At 34.4% G+C, this 18,839-nt stretch overlaps 1 protein-coding gene across 1 annotated transcript; it reads right to left on the reverse strand.

Moving 5' to 3' along the window:
* Window positions 1–3,280: 3,280 nt before the first annotated feature.
* On the reverse strand, window positions 3,281–18,836 carry LOC106070111 (leukocyte elastase inhibitor-like). Its single transcript, XM_056007207.1, has 8 exons — window positions 18,709–18,836; window positions 14,403–14,576; window positions 12,964–13,093; window positions 9,871–10,087; window positions 6,587–6,717; window positions 4,932–5,076; window positions 3,936–4,124; window positions 3,281–3,492 (listed from the first exon to the last, which is right to left on the reverse strand). Exons 1-8 carry the CDS (start codon window positions 18,819–18,821, stop codon window positions 3,281–3,283), a joined length of 1,311 nt encoding a protein of 436 aa, XP_055863182.1. The 5' UTR covers window positions 18,822–18,836.
* Between the last annotated feature and the right edge of the window lie 3 nt (window positions 18,837–18,839).

The following is an 18,839-nucleotide window of genomic DNA, read 5'->3' on the forward strand; positions in this document are numbered from 1 at the left end:
GATGACAACACATATTTCAATTCAAATATTAATAAGTTAGTTCAAATCAATTAGTGATAATTATTTATTTTAATATCAAAAGGGAGATAAACCTTTACAAATGATAAAATGAACGGTACTCTCCCTTCACTCAATATAAGCTATGTTTTAATATTGTTTTTTTAATTGATTTATTTCATTGTTTGGATTACATTGACCTTCCTAACTTAATCAATTTGATCACATGTTGCAATTAGTGTCAATTCAGTTCAGAATTCGCAAGTGTGCCCTTGACATTCAGATGCGAAATTCTTTTTCCCAACAATCTGATGGTCTAGGGCGCGGTGGCTGAGTGGTTAAGCGCTCGGCGTTCCCGACCTGGAGTCCAGGGTTCGAATCTCAGTGTTAAATTTCAAGATTTTTTTGGGCGACCCTGATCGACCAAACTCTAATGGGTACCTGGCTTAAGTTGGGAAAAGTAAAGTCGGTTGTTTGTTGTGTTGGCCACATGAAAACTTTCTCGTTAACCTTTGGTCAAAGAAGCAGATGACCTTAACATAATCTGCCCTATAGATCGCAAGGTATGAAAGGAGAACTTGAATCTGATCGTCTGGTTTGTTTGAAAGCTTTAGATCTTAGCCTAAACCTCTCGCATGACGTCGGTGGATGAAGGTGAGCAGTGTTCAAACCTGGGTTTATCAAGACCTTAAACGACAGTCCAGAGCGTACCAAAAAATATGCAGCCATCCTCATAATAGAAATATTTAAAATAATATGAATGCTTTTACTCCAAACAGGTTCGGCCTAAGGTAATTTGAGGCCCTATGCAAAATGAATTTTTAGTGGCTCAGGCGCCCAAATGAACTAAATATATATATACGGAAAAAAGTTAAGAAATTTCCGCAAGAACACCTGAACAGCCTAGCAATAATCTCCATAAGACAAGATGTCGCCCTGACTCTGGATTATTAACAATTTATTCGAGACTTTGCTACCATAAAAAAAAAGAAAACATTTTAGTTCAATGTTTTTGTTATATCTGCGCGAATATATTTAAAGAACCCTAGCTGAACGCTTTTGAAATTGTGCTATAGACAAAACAAACAATGTTTTAGAAACCTGTGCCTTTGAGGTGGCCCTAGGCGGCTGCCTAGTTTGTCTATGTTGCCAACTAAAAATGCCAAACCTAGTAATTTAATAATCGATCAACTACAAAAAAAGAAACCTTACCTCCGGAACTCATATCTTATCTATAACAGATGTTACTTCAAAAAAAAAAAAGATGAATACCCAAAATGTGAGATGTTACTGTAAGGATTAAACTCACTAAACTTGCCCCTACTTTAACACATACTAGACAGAAAGAGACAGAGAGAGAGAGAGAGAGAGAGAGAGAGAGAAATATAGAGGCAGAGAGAGAGACAGAGAGAAGCATTAGGACCTGGTTATCTGACGACCCAACAACTGTAATTTAGGTCTTCTCTTCTTGAGGCGAACTGGCTGACTAAAAATCACGTAGTTCCGGGAATCAATGTTTTCCGCACCACAGCTTATTCTTGTTTGTTTGTAAAATGTTTTACATGTTTCGGATGTTCCTTCAGAGTTGAAGATAATTACTTCCTAGTCCAAACCTCCCGCAGGACGACGGGGGATGGGAGCGGGCAGGGCTTGAACCCTCGACCGTCGATATATCCGAACAACAGTCCAGCGCGCAAACCACACGACCATGCAGCCATCCTTACAATGATAATATAAATACTTTGCAGTTCCACTTAATTAATTTAATCTACTGGCATGAGCAACAAGGGCACATAAACGTTAGCAAGTTTTTTTGTTGTTTTTTTTTGTTTAGTTTTATTTTTTTAGTTTAAAAAAAAAATAAGAGAGTGGAGAAGAAACAGAATAAAAAAGAGGGAAAAAAAAAGAAAAAGAGAGAGAGAAAAAAAGTGAGATAGAAAGAGAGAAGAATAGAAAAATGGAAAAAGAACAAGATGAGAATGAAATATAATAGAAAAAGCGATAATTAAACGAAAGGAAGAGAGAAAGTGAGAGTAGGCTAAAACAGAGAAAAAAGAAAATACACAACTTTTAAATTACAACAACAAAAAAATTATAAATAAGTAAAAATAGAGAGAGATAGAGAGAATGAAAGGGAAATGCATAAGCATCTAATGAAAGAGAATGAGAATATGAGAGAGAGAGAGAGAGAGAGAGAGAGAGAGAGAAGGGTATAATAAAGTGTTCACATCTTACAATTAGGACAAACAAGCTCAGCCTACAATTAGATCTGTATCCACCCTAAAATCCCCGGATGGTTATTCATTAGGAATGAACACGTCAAGGGAGAGTAACCGCTGTGTACGCTTCACTTTCATTGTTTCCCCACAAGTACTGCATTAGCCTTGGAATTAGATTGTACAACAAAAGGGGGGGGGGGGAGGGGTTAGCAAGAAGGTGGAAAATACTCCAACTGAAGACAATAATTAGGAAAGTCTTACTAAGCTTCTGACAACCATGTCACCCTTTTCTGAAGGTCACATTAGACCAGTGTCACGATCTAGGCTTCATTTATACTTAATTATTGGATAGAGACAGAATTATTATCTCCAACTTTTTCTCTTCCCTCCTCTCTCTCTCTCCCTTCGTCTCTGTCTATCTCTCAGTCTCTCTCTCTGTCTCTTTATCTCTTTGTCTATCACTCTCTGTCTCTCTCTCTCTTCATGTCTCTCTCTGTCTCTCTCTCTCTGACTCCCTCTGTCTCTTTCTCGGTCTCTCTTTGTCTCTTTCTTTCTCTCTCTGTCTGTCAATTTCTGTCACTCTGTGTCTCTCTGTCTCTCTCTTTGTCTCTCTCTCTCTCTCTCTGTCTGTATCTGTCTCTCTGTCTATTTGTCTCTCTCTATCTATTTTTCTCTGTCTTTCACTCTCTGTCTCTCTCTATGTCTCTCTGAGTCTCTCTCTTTCTCTGTCTGTCTCTCTGTTTGTCTCTCTTTCTGTCTCCCTCTCTCTCTCTCCTTCTCTCTCTGTCTCTCTTTGTCTCTCTGTCTCTTTCTCTCTCTGTCTCTCTTTGTCTCTCTGTCTCTTTCTCTCTCTGTCTCTCTTTGTCTCTGTCTCTTTCTCTCTCTGTCTCTCTTTTTCTCTTTCTCTATTTCCCTCTCTCTCTCTCTCTCTCTCTGTCTCTCTCTCATTTTCTTTATCCATTCATTGTGCTGATGACCGAGTGGTACAGCATTTTGTTTTAAATTCACTAACACGAAACTCTCAATGGTCAAATCGAACGCTGTTTTATTACATAATATGATATTCAGCCAGAGAATTTCCCTTGGAAGAGAATCTGTCCAGTTTGATTATCTCTCAGGAAGTACACGAAAGGATGGTCAGCGATGAAGGTATCAGATGGCGGAAGTAGGACTGCTGAGAAGGAGATGCCGATGACTGTGGCAGCTGCAGCCACGGTGCCAGTTTCTTGCACTTCAATCACAGCCTTGTGTAAAACATCGCTGATGTAAAGCTGTGCTGTTGGATAAAGTTTTAAATAAGAAGTCTCTACATCAAACAGTGTGATGATCTATAGTCTAATAAGTATTGGGTTAAAGTTTTAAATAAGAAGTCTCTACATCAAACAGTGTGATGATCTATAGTCTAATAAGTATTGGGTTAAAGTTTTAAATAAGAAGTCTCTACATCAAACAGTGTGATGATCTATAGTCTAATAAGTATTGGGTTAAAGTTTTAAATAAGAAGTCTCTACATCAAACAGTGTGATGATCTATAGTCTAATAAGTATTGGGTTAAAGTTTTAAATAACAAGTCTCTACATTAAACAGTGTGATGATCTATAGCCTAATAAGTATAGTAACTATAACTATACTAATATATACAGCTCACTTTATATATTTAATGTAATTTTTTAAACTCAAAGACATTGGAAACAAAGTGGTATTAATACTTTTACTTACATGACTGAACGATTCCTGTGAAATCTGCAGCCATTGGACTGAAAGCTTTGACCATGCCCATGTCTTTGAGTGGCTTGTTGAGGGTCAGTTTTGTCTCTGTCTTAAACTTGGGGATGGCCAGTTGGACTCGGACGTAGTTCAGTCCAGTGAACAGATCGTTGACTTTGTTGGGCTGTGCCAACAGTTTTTCTGTGAGTTAGATATAAAGTTGTATTCGTTTACATGTTTTTTTTACTTCATTGAGAATTTCAGTCACAACAGTCATTACCTGACAACACAAGAATCAATAAATAACTAAACAACTTGTTAATTAACTATTGGTAATAAGCTATTTTGTTCGATATCTCGAACAGGGGAAAGAAATTGTACTTGACTGATAAGGTGGTATAAGTTGAATTAATCCCCTTTATACATTGTACGAGAAAGAATTGAAACTCCCAATAGATAATTGTAAAACCTTCAGTTTTCATAACCCCTCCCTAGACTAGTGGTTAACGCGTTGGCTTGAGAAGGCTGAGAAAGCTTATGTAATGCACTTGGCTTACGAACTGATAAATTTCGGGTTTAAATTTTGAATTTTGGGATTTTTAGGAAGCCGCCAGTTTATACTATTCTATTGGGCTCCTGACATTAGTTGGGGGAAAGGTGGTTGGTTGTTGTGCTGGTTACATTATACCCTTGTTAACTCTCGGCCCTAGAATTAATCTGCCCCATGGTCTGAAAGAGTTAGTTTACATTTCACATACGATTTGCAACTCTCTAACGCCACGCAGGTCGCACTAACTTGCATGAAGAATTCTGTTTAGAGGCTATGATCGATGCGGTGAGCTACCGAGGAACTTAAATGACGTCATGAACATAAATCGTGTATTGAATCGTATTAAACAAACAATAAAAGCAAACAGAAAACAAAGAATCAATTTTTTTTTAACCGAAAACCGTAAGAAAGGATATCCAAAGATTATTTGTTACCCATGGACCCAGGATAGGACTTACCTAGGTCAGTGATGCCGTCCACTTTCTGTGGCAGTGCAATGTACAGACTGAATCTACCTCCTTTAAAGGGGAGCTCAGCCACATCCACGCCATTGGAATCGTCTCTCTTGATCTTTATAGTTCTGTCGTCGTGCATCATGTCGACCTCAATATACAACAAGATAAACTTTTAAAAAATACTTAGGGGAAAAAAAAAAGCTTATACTAAGTATAATTATATCAATTAGTCATGTAATTAAATTTGTAATGGATCTAGATCAACAACAATAAAGGATACTATTTTTACCAATTGTTTTTGTTTAGGGATATTTCATGCTTTTAACATTCTCAATGCTCTATTATCCTATCATTTGTCGACCAGTTGGGAATTTGGGAGGGGGGGGAATAAAAGAAAACCTGGGTGGATTTTGCCGTAATGGGTTTTTAAAAGCAGTTAAAAAAAAAAATGGGGAACGAACTGAATTCAAACTGGGGCGTCGTACAGACCTTTGACGTGGCAACGAGTTATTGGTCTCTTCTGCCCACAGGTTGCAACCTTGTAGGTCAGCGTTCAGGCCTTGTAGGACGATTGGCCTCGATTAAACATAGTTTGGTATTCGATGCTATTGATGTTTTAAGTCTAAAATTACCCATCAAGTGAACCATTTTTTAAGTATTTCGAATAAACAAGTTTGCTCTTTTTTTATATTAAGTGTCCTGGCTTGGATATTGTGTGTTGTCTAACGCTTATCTTATCTTATATAATACAGACGTTACTTCAAAAAGAAGATGATTACGTCCTACGCGTCATGCATCTAGTCATGCATGGTAACCAGTGACATAAATTCTGCCAAGTCACTGGTTTTCCTGGCTGGCTCAAGCAACCCATTCCATGCTCTAATAGCACTAGGGAAGAAGGAGCATTTGTACAAATTTGTCCTAGTATGTGGAACGAGGAATGTGCCTATATCTCTGTGTCTTTCTGAGTATTTTATTAAATTTTGTTTTTTTATTTGAAGATTATGGTTCAGTGTTTTATGTATAATTGCTACTTTACTTTTGAGTCTTCTCTCCTGAAGGCTTTCTAAATTTAGTGATTTTACTAAAGGTGTTACTCTAGTCAAATGTGAATACTCGTTTGTTATGAATCTCACTACTCTATTTTGTGTCTGTTCCAGTTTCTTAATGTTTTCTTGAGTTGATGAGCTTCTTGAGGGGTCCCAAACAGAGGATGCTTATTCTATTATTGGCTTAACCAAGGTTAACACTACTTAACTTATCGTGAAAAAGTTTGAAAATATCCAAGAGACATTACAATTAACAATAATATACTTGATAAGACTTCTGAAGACTTCTACTGATGTTTATTTACAGATGAGGATGATCGTCTTGTCTCTCTGTCCGTCGTTTAATTAGCAATTTCTATCAATATCTATCTTTCTATAAGCCCTAGCCATATTCTTCTTCTATCATGTACACGTATTCTGTCTACGTCATTCGTCTTGTCTGACTACGTCACTACTTTCACCGTCGCTAAAAACAATACACAATACATTTATTTACAAAACTAACAATCTCTAAACTAAACTAGGTCACTGCATTAGGCTAGCAGAGTCTCTCGTCTGCTGCAGCCACAGGGCCCATGAATCAAGTTTGATTAAGTCACAAGAGTTTACCTGCTTAACAGCGCCACCTAGCTGATTGAAGCTCTGACTTCTTGTCTGGTACGTAGCGAACGTCTCTTCCCAGGTTCCGTTGAAGAAGATTGTGTTGACCAAAATCATCAAAGTGCTACCATCGATGCTACCTAAACACGACATTAGACTATATAGTGTTCTCAGAGATCTTTAAATGTTTCTTACTAACAAGTACATAATATCATTTAAAGCCAGAAGTTTCAGTAGAGTGTGTATTTATTCGTATATAATAATGATAATAATTTTATTTATGAAGCGCTGTTAACAAACAAAATGTAGGCTCAAGGCGCTGTAATAACATTACAAACACAGACACGACAGCTACAATGACAGTTAATCTAAAAAAAGTTTTAAACAGATAGGTCTTAATGTTCTTCTTAAAGCATGTTGTCTGTCTGAGATCAATGGGGAGTGAGTTCCAAACCTTTGGTCCGTGAACTGAAAAAGCCCGAGGACCGTAGCTTTTGAGGGAGAAACGTGGCACCACTAAAAGCGTTCAGTCCATTGAGCGCAGGGCTCTCTGGGGGACATATGGAGTAATCAGTTCGCTAAGGTATAAGGGCATCTCATTGTTATATATAGCCTACACTGATGACAAAGTGTGGCGACCTTGTAATCGATTCTCGCTTTCACGGGAAACCAACGGAGCGTGCGCAAGAGCGTAGTAGCAGAATCTTGTCTAGTTTTTTTAAGGACTATTCGAGCGGCGTTGTTCTGTATACGTTGCAGTTTGGCTATTTTGTCATCAGGTATACCTGCTAGCACGGCGTTGCAGTAGTCAAGGCGGGAGACTATGAATGCCACAGCTAGCGTTTTTGTTGACTTCGTTGTTAAATATGCGCGGATCTGGCCTAATCTGCGCAGCTGCAAATAAAGACCATTGCAGAGCTAACTTATGTGTGGGTCGAAAGGGTAGTAGCGTTGCAACAAAGGCACAAGGGTTCAAAGCTCCTGCGCCCACGACCTATTAGGCCCAACAGCGATACTAGAAAGAATTGCGCGTAGAAAGTATATATCGTATTTTAAGGCACGTCTGGAATTTATAAGATAAGATTTTTAAAAATTTAATTTATTACATTATTTCACTTAACAGCTTTTGTGAGGTAATCATTTTTTTAATTATATTTTTTTTCTGGCATAAATTTAGCGAAAATTTCACGTTATATTTTAACATGATAAATATTTTAAAAATATAATGATTATTAGAGGGACGTAACTCTACAACGCACTTTAACATTTGGCCTAGATATCAACGCTGTATGCTTTGGTATGGTATTAATAGTATGATGGTAATAATAATAATTTAGTTTCTAGAGCGCTTTTAACAAACATAATGTATGCTCAAGGTGCTGTGTTAATATTACTGATACAGATTTATAAATAGAGTAAAAAAAAAATAATTACCTAGCCAACAATATTTTAAAAGTTTGTTATTTCATTTTTTAATATTACTATTTTTACTACCCATCATAGCACATAAATTATTAATTTAAATAAGCATTGATTGCAACGCTTCTAAATTGATAGATAACTTCTAGTTTCCTATTTCATCACTGCACGTTGTGGAGGTGTATGAAGTTGATACTTGTGTGTAAATGGTATTTGAACAATTATTAATGTCCTGTTAACCACCATGAAGTTGAAACAAAGGGAAATATCTTGTTACTTTACAATCATCATATTATGTATTATTAAATATTGTTCCGCAACGTGATGACTGAGTGATGTCCAGGAACATTGGTTTGAATTGACTAGCCCAGTTTTAAGTACATAGTGCTTGAAATAAAAACAAAACATTTGAACAATGAAGATTCACGCTGATCTGTCCACTAGTAATCGAACAAAAACATTTAGCATTGTAATCCCCTGGATTTCTTTGGCTTCCAGGCTTCCATGAAAACTGGAGACGGCTGCCTTCGAAAGAATCCCTGGTTCATCGTTTGTCATGTGAGGACATGTATAATACATGTATTCGTACATGCGTCTACAACAGAGAACAATAGCCATGATGTCTACAGCCGGAAAATAGGACAATGAAATGAACTATGAACAATTTCTGAGGTAGAATATTACTTTTCGTGAAAGACTATGAAATTTGTTTTCTTTGTTTTTGACGATGTGAAACCTTTAAACTACTGAATTTAAAAAAATAGATTTAAAAAAAAAAAGAATGCGTTAACCTGTTTGACTTGTGTGTTATTGTAAGTGAAAGTGTAATCTGAATAAACCACACAAAAAAAAGACAACAAATAAATATTCTAAAAAAATAATCCTAATTCCAGTAACTTGCAACAGTCCAAAAAAATCTGCTATTATAAAAAAAACTTATTAAACACACTATTTTCTATCTGTGTGCCCCAGTCCAGGGGTCGATGCTTACTCTGGAATACACAGGAGAAAGAAAAGATTGAACAACACACAAGAAATGTGTCCCGCAAGGTGGGTGCCAAGTAGTGACACACTAGAAACTTCGCTTCTCATATTCCTTGATGTATCAAAGTTCCTAAGAGGGAAACAAAAGCTCCTGGAGACACTCAGAACTCAGGGAACATCTTGAAACATTCGATACCCTGTTGTGTTTGTTGTCGAGTCCCATAGCGTAAAAGTTGGAATCTTACCAGCAAGATCTCTATAAAATCTTTGAGTAAGACGGAGAAGACCTAATATGAAATAAGTAGTCTGATAACGTAGACATCCAGCCTTTAGAAAAAGCACGATCCAGTGGCTCGCTCCACACGACCACTGCGCCGAAACAGAGTCGTCGAAACTTCCACTGCGCCAAAAAAGCGACGTCCTAACCTTCACTGTGCCATAACAGCGTCGCCAAAACGACCACTGCGCCAAAAGAGCGTCGCCGAAACCTACACTGCGCCAAAACAGCGTCGCCAAAACGACCAATGCGCCAAAAACAGAGTCGTCGAAACTTCTACTGCGCCAAAACAGCTACTTCCTAACCTTCACTGCGCCATAACAGCGTCGTCAAAACGACTACTGCGCCAAAACAGCGTCGCCAAAACCTCCACTGCTTCAAAACAGCGTCGCCATTACGACCTGAGCCATAACAGCGTCGCCAAAACGTCTACAATGCCAAAACAGCATCGCCAAAACGACCACTGCGCCAAATCAGCGTCGTCTAAACGACCACTTCGCCATAACAGCGTCAAAACGTCCACTTCGCCAAATCAGCGTCGCCAAAACGTCGTTATTGAATGAAGTTCCTAGTTTCCTAATAAGATTATTGCCACCACACAATATCTTCTTACCTGGTTGCAAGACGCCCTTAATCATGTCTTCTGTCTGAGCAGCGATGTAATCGTTGATTGGCTTTTCAGGACCTCCGTCTGCGGCTAGATCGATGTTGGCAGTTCTGGCGGAATAATCGTTGGTGGTGTCTTCGATAAACTTTGGGTTGATGTGATAATAAGGGTTGACGAAGATGGCGTTTCCGGTGTGCAGCTGCACCTCTGTCACAGAATTCATCTATATGTATGTATAGAAAATAATTAGTGTTAAAAATTATGCGAAATTAATAAAAAAAAAACTTTTTTAAAAACAAAAAAAAACTTTTTTAAAAACAAAAAAAAAAAACTTTTTTAAAAACAAAAAAAAAACTTTTTTAAAAACAAAAAAAAAAACTTTTTTAAAAACAAAAAAAAAAACTTTTTTAAAAACAAAAAAAAAACTTTTTTAAAAACAAAAAAAAAACTTTTTTAAAAACAAAAAAAAAACTTTTTTAAAAACAAAAAAAAAACTTTTTTAAAAACAAAAAAAACAAACTTTTTTAAAAACAAAAAAAAAACAAACTTTTTAAAAACAAAAAAAAAACTTTTTTTAAAAACAAAAAAAAAACTTTTTTAAAAACAAAAAAAAACAAACTTTTTTAAAAACAAAAAAAACTTTTTTAAAAACAAAAACAATAAAAACAAACTTTTTTAAAAACAAAAAAACAAACTTTTTTAAAAACAAAAAAAAAACTTTTTTAAAAACAAAAAAAAAACTTTTTTAAAAACAAAAAAAAAAAACTTTTTTAAAAACAAAAAAAAACAAACTTTTAAAAAAAAAAAAAAAAAAACTTTTTTAAAAACAAAAAAAAAAACTTTTTTAAAAACAAAAAAAACAAACTTTTTTAAAAACAAAAAAAAAACTTTTTTAAAAACAAAAAAAAAAACTTTTTTAAAAACAAAAAAAAAAACTTTTTTAAAAACAAAAAAAAAACTTTTTTAAAAACAAAAAAAAAACTTTTTTAAAAACAAAAAAAAAACTTTTTTAAAAACAAAAAAAAAACTTTTTTAAAAACAAAAAAAAAACTTTTTTAAAAACAAAAAAAACAAACTTTTTTAAAAACAAAAAAAAAAAAAACTTTTTAAAAACAAAAAAAAAACTTTTTTTAAAAACAAAAAAAAAACTTTTTTAAAAACAAAAAAAACAAACTTTTTTAAAAACAAAAAAAACTTTTTTAAAAACAAAAACAATAAAAACAAACTTTTTTAAAAACAAAAAAACAAACTTTTTTAAAAACAAAAAAAAAACTTTTTTAAAAACAAAAAAAAAACTTTTTTAAAAACAAAAAAAAAAAACTTTTTTAAAAACAAAAAAAACAAACTTTTAAAAAAAAAAAAAAAAACTTTTTTAAAAACAAAAAAAAAAACTTTTTTAAAAACAAAAAAAACAAACTTTTTTAAAAACAAAAAAAACTTTTTTAAAAACAAAAACAAAAAAAAAAACTTTTTTAAAAACAAAAACAAAAACAAAAAACTTTTTTAAAAACAAAAACAAACTTTTTTAAAAAAAAAAAAAAAAACTTTTTTAAAAACAAAAAAAAAAACTTTTTTAAAAACAAAAAAAACTTTTTTAAAAACAAAAAAAAAACTTTTAAAAACAAAAAAAACAAACTTTTTTAAAAACAAAAAAAACTTTTTTAAAAACAAAAACAAAAAAAACAAACTTTTTTAAAAACAAAAAAACAAACTTTTTTAAAAACAAAAAAAAAAACTTTTTTAAAAACAAAAAAAAAAACTTTTTTAAAAACAAAAAAAAAACTTTTTTAAAAACAAAAAAAAAAACTTTTTTAAAAACAAAAAAAAAAACTTTTTTAAAAACAAAAAAAAAACGTTATTTGAGATTTTTGGTCTATCCGGTGTACAGAATATGGAAATATTGATAAGCGAAGATTTTGTAATAAACCATTATTTAATTGTTCGCACCTTTTCAGCTTTGTAGTAGCGAGCACACAGAAGTTCGTTCGCTTATAGAACACTAATTTGCAGATATTTAGTTTACAATGGGTTTTGTTCTTTGTTTAAACCACTAAAAATAAAACTTCATTTATGTAAAAAAAAAAAAAAGTTAAAAGCTGTTTATATAGTATCAACAAAAGTGAAGTTCATTTTTGTTTGAAAGGACGTTTGGTCAAAAGTTGTGTTCATGTTGGGCATTAAGAGATGTTCATTTTTACATGGTTTAGTTGAACTGCTTTATAAAGTGCGATAAAGTTTGTTGATATTTCAGAACAGGAAAAAAATTAAAATTATTAGAATGGTCAATCAACTCATTGTGTGATACAGTTTTTATCTTATCTTATAGATTACACACGTTACTTCAAGACAGTAAGTAATTACATCCTACGCATTACTTATGTATATACAAATATTATTAAACATCAATGAATAGCAGTACCAGGGACCAAGGTTTTAAGAGAGAAAGAAGTGAATTAAATGCTACGAAAATAAGGGACTGCTTCGACCAAGGCTCTAACTAGTGGCCCTGGAAACGACACTACCACCTAGCGACAACACTGCCTAGCGAATTTAACCTCTAGACCATCGGAATGTCAAGAAATAAACAATCATTTCGCCCATATGCCAATTACCCCCCTAGTGGTCAATGGTCACAAGCCCTAGCTAGCCCCTCCCCCACCTCGCAGCATCCGCTCACCCACAACTTCAATAGAGCCGACAGCCGTTAGGCATGTATTAGACAAACGATGGCTCTATCTAATTGTGTATCTCTTATAATGAAAAGTGGACAACATAAACACATTACATATAGAAGCTTCAGTGGGTAGGAGCTATTAAACTGTGTACGTAAACATAGAGTTGAAGGTAGCACCTAGAAATTAATTCACTACTTTCTCTCTTAAAAACGTGGTGCCTGGAGCTGCTATTCATTTATGTCTAATATATGTATGTATCACATTTGTTTCAGCACCTAGCTTCAACTCAATATTTACTTATGTACATCAAAGTAATTTTTAAGAAACATGTGTTTAATTGTTCTGATAAGCTGATGTAAACAAAGTTAAAAATAAAACAGAATTGCATGACGGGAAACTTTGTGAAATTGGGTCAAGCCATTACCTGCTGAATGAGTTCCTTATATGTCAGATGAACTGAGTCGCCAAGGGCGGTAATACCTAGTGTGGTACTCATCTCTGAAGCAGTATCTCCCTTGGCACCAAGGGACGTCATCGTCAAAGCTGAATGAATGCTGAATATTGGGGGAAAATGTTTGAAAATTTTTGTAAACATTTCTGAAATTTCATGCCTACAGCTTAAAGTTCTAAGATATTTTTTGATGATCTGCATAACGTCCTTCACGATAGCATTTTGTAAAGCAAACAGTGTGTGTGCTAATGTTAGGGGTCAAATATTTATGTTCAGGTTATTATATTTTCTATTTTACTATTTCAGTTGTCTGCAGAAGGTGTCACGTGACCTTACAGTAAGAATTGGACAGGAGATTTATTTTTTTTATCACAGGTCAAAAAAGGCCATGTGTTTTGTTGAATATGCTGATACTTGCAGCGTTCTAATCCCAATGTATTTCCTTTTTTGTTATATCTCAATGTATTTCCGTTTTGTTATATCTCAATGTATTTCCGTTTTTGTTATATCTCAATGTATTTCCGTTTTTGTTATATCTCAATGTATTTCCGTTTTGTTATATCCCAATGTATTTCCGTTTTGTTATATCCCAATGTATTTCCGTTTTGTTATATCCCAATGTATTTCCGTTTTGTTATATCCCAATGTATTTCCGTTTTGTTATATCCCAATGTATTTCCGTTTTTGTTATATCCCAATGTATTTCCGTTTTGTTATATCCCAATGTATTTCCGTTTTTGTTATATCCCAATGTATTTCCGTTATGTTATATCCCAATGTATTTCCGTTTTTGTTATATCCCAATGTATTTCCGTTTTTGTTATATCCCAATGTATTTCCGTTTTGTTATATCTCAATGTATTTCCGTTTTGTTATATCTCAATGTATTTCCGTTTTGTTATATCTCAATGTATTTCCGTTTTGTTATATTTCAATGTATTTCCGTTTTTTTATATCCCAATGTATTTCCGTTTTTGTTATATCCCAATGTATTTCCGTTTTTGTTATATCCCAATGTATTTCCGTTTTGTTATATCTCAATGTATTTCCGTTTTGTTATATCTCAATGTATTTCCGTTTTGTTATATCTCAATGTATTTCCGTTTTGTTATATCTCAATGTATTTCCGTTTTTTTATATCTCAATGTATTTCCGTTTTGTTATATTTCAATGTATTTTAGTTTTATCTTGTCGCAATGAATTACCCTTTGAATAATTTAAATAGTTTTCGATTTTATTACAACTCTATTGTCACTAAACTTCATTTCCTGAGTCATCTTTATTTAGATTGTGATATTATTTTTAGAAATTCTTCTTAATTTAAGCCAGAAAAAAAAACTTAATGTTTGTTTGATCTGATGACCTACGGTGGAGATGAAAATAATTGTTGAGTCCTTGACCTTTTGACCTACCTGTAAGGTGAGTAGATGACGTTGGGTTTGTCCAAAGCAACTTGCTGGTAGAGATTCTGGGAGAAGCTTGCAGACGCTGTTGACAGCGCGACTTGTTGCTGTTGGTCAGCATTAGCCAACTGAACAGCAACGGCCAAGAGAACAGTGACCAGTATCATTGTTGTCCTTTCAGAGCTTCAAGCGAAACAAATATTTTTTTTTACAAAGCTCATATCAACTCACTCTGTCTGTCTTGTTAAAAGAGTGTACACGTTTATTTCTCCCACACCCATTCTCGGATCAAGTTGAAACTTTGCACAATTATTCATTTACATAGATAAGACATCTAATATATAAAGCAGAATGTAAGGCGCATGTATGTATTGTTTGTATGTAAGTATGTATGTCCCAAATACAAATCAAAACCGTTTGACCAATCTTGATTAAACTTGGCATAAATGTTCGTGTAGATCGTGGCGAGACCAGTGGCGTAGCATCCATGGCGCGAAGGGGTTCAATGAACCCGGGCCAATGACCATTTAGAGGCCCACACCCAATGGTGTAACAACCATGGGGCCAGGGTCGGATTTACCTCTATGCAACATTAGCTCTATCTTAGGGCCTCCAAGAAAAACTTAGTTACACATAATATCTAGAAATCTAGCTACATATGGGTCAATAATGCAGTCTTAGTCTTAAGTAATAAATTATCTCCATATTACTTACGTTGCCAAGGCAACGATGGTTTTCCAATATGAGTGGACAGTACAATAACCTTCTGGCATTGTTTCAACAAAAGCAGCCGCTTGCTCATTAAGTTCACTTTGGTAAACCAGTACTTAAACATGGTCTTAAATGATTCTGTCAGCTGTGTTCATGGACTTGAATGTCTTTCAGTGAATGTACCGATACATGCAAACTACTCCATTTTTTTGTCATATGGGAGGGGGGGAGGGGCCCATCAACATATTCTTGAACCCGGGCCCACGGGTACCTTGCTACGCCGCTGGGCGAGACTGATGGCGAGACCAGTGGCGTAGGATCCATGGCGCGAAGGGGGTTCAAGTGTATGTTTAATCTCCCTCCCACAAAATATACCTAATGTATCTCCATTAAAGAGAGAAGCTTTTGTACAAATCGGGTAGGCCCCTTTTCACAGTCTACTTTTATTTTCGTGGAAAAATAAAAACAAAATGTGAAGGGGACCTTCTCCATTTTGACATAGATTCAGTATTTTTTTTCTTTTTTTTTTGTGACGGTACGCACCGGTACGGCGTACCGGCACCTTTTTCAATAAGAAAAAAAAATTATTACTTTTCTTGCATTTTAAAGTTTATTATTAATTTATTAGAATTTAAAAGTTAGGCAATCCATTACTGAGTACCGGCACCTATTTTTTTTTTTTACAAAAAAAAAAAAAAAAAGCACTGCATATATAGGAAAGGCCCATCAGCGAAATGGCATATAAAGCGAACACCTCCCCGTAATTTTTATCCATTCTTATTTATTTCAAAAGTAACTGCAGAACTAATAAAATGGTATTACAAAGGCTCCATTTTTCTACATTTCCCACATATTCACTTTCGTTTTCCCTCATGAAATAAAGCATTGCTGAAGGTCAAAGTTGACATGCATGGAAATTTCATTCTCAAAACGTTTCCGGATAAACGAGAAGAGGTCCGAACTTAAGGCGATTTTAAAGCACCAAGGGACATCGGCCGAAAAAAAATCGCCTATTATGCTTCTAAATAGATGAGGAAATAGTTAGCTAGAATAGCTAAAATGTTTGACTCGCACCTCTCTCTCCAACAGTCATATGCTGGCAGTTACTTTCCTCTATGCCAGTGAGGGTGAAATGACGCATCATTTGATCTTAACAGCGCTTAGGCCTATACGGTTTATACGGGGGGGGGGACCTCTGTTTTGCTGTCCTCCTTTTTTTTTTTTAACTGGCTGTTACTAATTAATGATATTAATATGTGTATGGATGTTTAAAAGAAGATCAGAATTCATTTTCACTGGGTTCCCCCACCATTCTGAGATTAGGATTTCAGAAGATTTCCAAGAGTTTTCCAGGAGAAAATATTCGATTTCAGGAGCGGAAAAAACGCTAACTATATATTTAGTAATAAATATAAGAATTACCATATAATATACATGTATAAAATTACAAGATCTCTCCTGAGCCTTTCGTCTCCATGCCCGAAACCCAAGCTGTTGTAGATCTACCTCCCATACATCATCAATCCATCGCATTCGGGATCTGCCTATGGGTCAATCAGCGTGTGTGTGTGTGTGGGGGGGGGGAGATCGAGTTGATGGTGATTAAATTAAGTGCACTGAACATGTGTTCTTAAAAAAATAGTCACAGTAACGAGAGTTTATGAAATGGAGAGTAAAACGACGTTGACTAGCCTATAGGAAGGTGGCGAGATAGAATTTCGTAGTTTCTTTCTTTCTCTAAAAGAAAAATATTTGATCGCAAGTTTCGTAGGCTATATATAGACATCAGTTCCAAGCAGAGGAAGGAGATGTGGAGCATGAGAAAAGTGAAAACAAATTTAGGCCTAATGCCACAAGGAGGACAATAGTTATAATGCTTCATGGAAGAAGTTAGATGATAGAACTAATTGAAGCATAATTTCCTATATTTTAACATGCTGTTTCGCTATTTTTTACGGCCTTTCGCTCATTATGACTCCCGCGAAAATTGCGTTCGCTGATTAGGTCCGACCCCTACCGCAAGTTGACTTGAATTATAAATTTAATAGCTGATATGGAAAAAAGATTCAAATTTAGTTTCATCGCCCAATAGCTGAGGAGTCCGCATATGTTTTCATTTTTTAAATAAGTTTAACCATTGCGAAGTTATAAATTCTAAACTAAAAACTGGCACAAAAGCGTTCCTTTCCCATATATAAATTCAATCAGTAATAAGAAAAACTAAGGCTTACAGGCAGTTGGTCATATCCGGCTAGTGAATCAATAAAACAAATTTTACCAGTTAGACAACTAATTACTGGTAATTCATTATTTGTTTCATAGCAAAGAGGGAAACTAATACTTCAGTATTCACTGATATGGCTAAATTAGTTGGGTTTAGTCCCCCTATATGTTATTGTTGTCGAAGCATTCCCCGATCAAGTTGATACTTTAACCAACTAATTGGTGTACCTAACAAAACATGAATTAATAAACACAAATACTCAATTACTCAATTCATTATTGGTATTTCATTATTTTTGTTTTCATATCGAACAAACGAGACAACTTGTACATTATTAGTAGATCTAGTTTTGTGGACGGAGTTCTTCCCCTTTAGATAAGCTTTGTATTTAAAAAAAAAAGATTTTTAAAATATTTGACTTGTAGTTGTCTGCCTTTAAAGCGATGTAAGACCTCGTCAGGACAAAACCTTGAGACACCTCGAAGACAATGTGTTTTGTTTCTGCATCAACACAGTTTTTTTTCCTCTCTGATTGACACAAATTGGAATGTGAATGACCTCAATCTATTAACACAATATATCATTTCAGCTTTGTAAATGATACGAATATAGTAGATACATTGAATTAAGTCGCTATCTATACACTATAGGCCATATCATTTCAGCTTTGTAAAAGTAGTAGTAGATACATTGAATTAAGTCGCTATCTATACACTATAGGCCATATCATTTCAACTTTGTAAATGATACGAATATAGTAGATACATTGAATTAAGTCGCTATCTATACACTATAGGCCATATCATTTCAACTTTGTAAATGATACGAATATAGTAGATACATTGAATTAAGTCGCTATCTATACACTATAGGCCATATCATTTCAACTTTGTAAATGATACGAATATGGTAGATACATTGAATTAAGTCGCTATCTATACACTATAGGCCATATCATTTCAGCTTTGTAAAAGTAGTAGTAGATACATTGAATTAAGTCGCTATCTATACACTATAGGCCATATCATTTCAGCTTTGTAAAAGTAGTAGTAGATACATTGAATTAAGTCGCTATCTATACACTATAGGCCATATTATTTCAGCTTTGTAAATGATACGAATATAGTAGATACATTGAATTAAGTCGCTAACAGTACACTATAGGCCATATCATTTCAGCTTTGTAAATGATACGAATATAGTAGATACATTGAATTAAGTCGCTAACAGTACACTATAGGCCATATCATTTCAACTTTGTAAATGATACGAATATAGATGGCACATTGAACAAAGCAGCTACTTGTACACTATAGGCTTACGTTGAGTATAAATTTGTGATCATTGTCTTAATCTAAGAAGATTACTTTCTCACCTTACCTTGAAACAGCAGACACGAAAGATAAGATCTGGACAGATTTACAGACGGTGTTGCAGTTTAAATAGTGATTCTTTTTTTTTTTCTTTTTTTTATAAACGCCATCAGACGTCATCAAATCAAAATCAATCCA

The sequence above is a fragment of the Biomphalaria glabrata genome, chromosome 12 (genome assembly GCF_947242115.1).
Source record: "Biomphalaria glabrata chromosome 12, xgBioGlab47.1, whole genome shotgun sequence".
Lineage (NCBI taxonomy): Eukaryota > Metazoa > Mollusca > Gastropoda > Planorbidae > Biomphalaria > Biomphalaria glabrata.